This window comes from Acanthisitta chloris, unplaced genomic scaffold (genome assembly GCF_000695815.1).
Source record: "Acanthisitta chloris isolate BGI_N310 unplaced genomic scaffold, ASM69581v1 scaffold30493, whole genome shotgun sequence".
Classification (NCBI taxonomy): Eukaryota; Metazoa; Chordata; class Aves; order Passeriformes; family Acanthisittidae; genus Acanthisitta; species Acanthisitta chloris.
In genome coordinates, this window is record NW_008665889.1 from 3,635 (window position 1) to 7,947 (window position 4,313).

Sequence of the window (4,313 nt, forward strand, 5' to 3'; positions counted from 1 at the left end):
CCAAAGAGTTAAATATTTGGCAAAACCAAAACCAGTTGGAAGCACTTTTGTTTGCTGAAATTTACAGCAAATGCATCGTCACTGTCAGTGGGACAGAGCCACCCACCACAGGGTGTTCAGGGGTGCTCGGTACCTCCAGAGCCTCCTGTTCCCCTGCTGATGGGAACGCACCCTGTGCCAGTACCCCATCCTGGGACAGACCCCCTTCCCCCTCGAGGGTTTCCCCCATCTTTCCGACTGTTGACAATCTCCTGGTGCAGCCCTGGCACCTGCAGCACCCTCTCCCCGCTCTGTCATACCCCACACTCCTGCTGCACACTGGCATGGTGCTTGCACCCCCAAACCCACCTTGCCGCAGCCAGGGCACCTGGGCAGGGATGGGGAGCCCCGAGGGAGCCAGCAGGGCGGGGTGGCTGGGTGGGCCCCTCTCGAATTCTCCCAGCCTGAAACTTGATGCAGCAGGAGAGGCTGATTGCGAGATTAATTGGGCGTTCTCAAAAACCCGACGGCAGGGGGAAAGCCACACGGAGTGCCGCCTGCCTCCCTGCTCCGCTCACTCCTCCGAGCCGGCAGGGCTGCAGCCAGCAGAGCCATGACTCCTGCTGCTCTCGGGGTGCTCCTGGCCCTGCTGCCACTGGCCTCGATGCTGCAGAGCCCAGGTAAGTTGAGGGACCTGTGGGCAGGACTGGGGAGCTGGGTCAGAGTGGGGTATTCCCACCACGGTGCAACACTTTACCAAAACCCAAGCAGTGCTGCACAGCAGGCAAAAGTGGCTTTTCAGGGAGACCTTCATGGTATTGGGAAGAGACATACCTGGGAGAGGCCAGAGCGTTTGAAAGCTCCGGTGCGGAGCCAGGAGGTGCATCCTGCCTGGGTAACACCGGCAGCGAGGCGATGTGGCACTTGACCCCAGCGCTGTGCTGGGGGCTCTTCGGTGAGGTACTCTGGAGCTGTGCTGAGAGCCAGCCCTGAGGACAGCAAGAGACGTGGGGGTCTCCTCCCTGCACCCCACTGCCTGGGAGCTGCTACCCGAGTCCCCCACTTAATCAAGGGCTTTTCCCAGTATAATGTTTCATCCCTCATAAACTGGAGCTGGGTTTTGGGGAGGATGCGGTGCCTGTAGTTTGTAATCTCAGCTCTGCACAGTGCAAACCCCGACTGCCAATATATTACCTCACTATCATTGTTATTTTCTTGCTTAACCTTCCTGGGAGATAACACAAAAATTCTTGTGCTGTTTTGCACCAGCACAGTTGGAAATTTTCAGCAGGTTAGTGACTCGGATCTCTGGATTGGTCAGGTAGCTTTTGTCATCCGTGCATCGTTTCCCTCTCCTAAACGAAGATGCAAAGAGCATCTGGGGTGAACCCAGCGCAGTTCTCCCTCTGCAAGCTGGGCAGCACGGGCGTGGGGAGGAGGAGAGGGTGCGAGGAGGAGCGCGAGTGCGAGCCAGCTGCTACCAGCTGCAACAGGAAGGGCTGCTTGGCCCCAGCCGTGATGACGGCAAGCTGCTTGCCCTGTGATGACGGCAGCGCCAGCTTTTCCTCCCCTCACCCTAATTGCTGCCTCTCTCCTCGCTCGCTGCCTCCGTCAGTTCACACCTGCCTGGGTGAGGGTTGTGTGCCCGGCTGGCTCCCCGGCATTACCAGTCTCTTGTAGTGTCAGAGAGGCTGAGGCTGCTGATTTTTTCTTTTTCCTTTTTTTCTTTTTTAGCTTAAAAGACAGATTAAAGCGCCAGCTTTTCCTCCCCTCACCCTAATTGCTGCCTCTCTCCTCGCTCGCTGCCTCCGTCAGTTCACACCTGCCTGGGTGAGGGTTGTGTGCCCGGCTGGCTCCCCGGCATTACCAGTCTCTTGTAGTGTCAGAGAGGCTGAGGCTGCTGATTTTTTCTTTTTCCTTTTTTTCTTTTTTAGCTTAAAAGACAGATTAAAGTTCCCTTCCAGTAGCTTTTCCCAAGTTCCCGCAGATCTATTCCAATTAGTCTCTTCCATTATGTGGGAATTGAACTCCGGGGCTGGGCGTGCTGCAGAGCAGAGCCACGAGCACAGCGAGCACAGCGAGCACAGCGAGCACAGCGCTCTGCTGCCCTGGCCTGGCTGCAGTGTTCCGGCTGCCTGGCAGCGAGGACACGGTGCCGCAAGAAATCTGCCCTCAGCCAGTGCTGCCAGCACCAGCTGAGGGACTGTTTCCATAGGAAACAAACACCAGGGTATCTAATAAATGAATTTAGCATCCTGCTTCATCTCTAACCTTCGCCACCTCCACCTGCTGAGCAAAGAAACATCCCTGGAAGGACTGAGTGGTAGGAAACTTACCTAGGGGCACTGGGGCCCTCATGGTCCCCTGCTGCTGTCCTGGCACTGTCCAGAGAGGTGGAGGCTGATGTCTGCCCTCTGAGGCTGGAGAAGGTCACAGCGCCGACCACCTGCACAGCAGAGGATATTAGGGTGGTGGTTAGGCGGTGGCCAGGCTTGTTTCCCACCAGGATGCTCCTATTTAACTTGGATGGGAACCCCCAACTGCTACGTGAGGCCTGGCAGCCAGCAGCATCCCCCGGTTCATGGCACACCCCAGGGTGACACAGCACCTGCCCCAGAGTGAGCAGTGTTCCTCTCCTCCCTCCCCCTGCTCGCAGGTACCCCGCACGGGGCCCGGGCGCTGGAGCCCTCGGAGCCCGCCCTGCGCCGCCTGAACCACTACCTGCTGGCTCACTACCAGAAGGGCACCCGGCCCGTGCGCGACTGGCGAACAACCACCACCGTGGCCATCGACCTCATGGTCTATGCCATCCTCAGCGTGGTGAGTCCCGTCCCACGTGTCCACAGTGAGGGCAGCAGGACCCGGCACGCAGCACGCTCTCAGCGCTCTCCGCCCATCTTCTGGGGTGCCAACGCCCTGTTCTGACACTGCATCCTCTTCTTCCCACAGGATGAGAAGAACCAGGTGTTGACCACATACATATGGTACAGGCAGGTGAATAGCTGTGATACCTCACCCCTCCCTTGCTGGGCACCCCTGGGGCCAAGCAGCCCTGCAAACAGGTTTTCCTGTGGGAAAGGCATGACACCCTGCAGGAGAGCAGTGAGGGGGAACCCATCACAGGGGCTGATGAGATCTCTGTAGTGCATGAACCTCAAGGCTTGGCTTTCGTGCTCCGTGTTTCTCACCGTCGGGGGTGTGATAGCTGGAGGATGAGCCTTCCCTCACTTGGGAGGAGAGGGAAGATGGCTTGGTGCTAGCCTGGGCTCTGGGTGCAAGAAGGGTGGAAGGGACCTGATGCTCCAAGACCCCTCTCCCTTGTCCCCAGCACTGGACGGATGAGTTCCTCAGGTGGGACCCAGCACACTTCGACAACCTGACACAGATCTCCCTCCCTGTGGAGAGCATCTGGGCACCTGACATCCTCATCAACGAGTTGTGAGTGTGGCTGAAGTCTGGGGGGAGGTGGGCTGGGGCTGGACCCACCTCACTCGCTGCAGGCACGTGCTGTCCCGCGCTTTGTATTCCTGGCACAGAGCTGGCAGCCTCTCTGCATCAGGGAGCTGCAGATGGGGATCAGCTCAGCAGTTGGGCCATTTCCAATGCTGGCTAACCGCAACCATCGGTAATTACCCGCGCCGTGCTGGGGGTGGGATCCAGATATCTGGGGAAAGGCTTTGTGAAGGCAGCACAATGCAAGGGCAGCTGCAGAGCTGCTGGCCCTTCCCACAAAACCAGCTGGTGTCCTTCCTACTCTATAGGGATTTAAGGTGTTCCCACTGGCTCCTGAGGGTCCTGGGATAAGGACACAGACAATTCTAGGGCTGGGAGAAAACAGCAGCCTGGGCAGCGCAGAGGTGATGCCAGGCAGAAATGCCTGCAGAGTTACCACCAGAAAAGCAGAACAGGGGGCAAAACCCCCTGCTCCTGGGCAGTTCCCCTCTGAAACACCACTCGTCAGGAGGAACTCCTGCCCAGAATGCTCCCCAGCCCACATCTTTGTCCCTTGCCGTCCCCCAGTGTGGATGTTGGAAAGCCCCCCCACGTCCCGTCCCCTAACGTCAGCCACCACGGGGAGGTGCAGAACCTCAAACCCATCCAGGTGATGACTGCCTGCAGCCTGGACATCTACAACTTTCCTTTCGACGTCCAGAACTGCTCACTCACCTTCACCAGCTGGCTGCACCACAGTGAGTGCCGGAGCCCGGGGAGTCGGGCAGGAGCTCTGCCGGGCCGCAGCTCTGTGCAGGAGGCAGCTCGTCCCTCTAGATGGCCCCAGCGGATCGGGGAAGCGTGCGGGGAGGGCAGGCACCCCACACGGCGGGGAGGGCAGG

General features: G+C 58.8%; 1 protein-coding gene across 1 annotated transcript; it reads left to right on the forward strand.

Annotated features, from left to right (window-relative positions):
• Nucleotides 1-592: 592 nt before the first annotated feature.
• LOC103799590 (5-hydroxytryptamine receptor 3A-like) lies at nt 593-4,169 on the forward strand (the record flags this gene model as incomplete). The annotated part of the gene is made up of 5 exons (XM_009071927.1): nt 593-659; nt 2,636-2,799; nt 2,929-2,973; nt 3,308-3,417; nt 4,000-4,169. Coding segments are annotated over exons 1-5 (556 nt in total), but the record flags the coding sequence as incomplete, so codon positions are not given.
• Between the last annotated feature and the right edge of the window lie 144 nt (nt 4,170-4,313).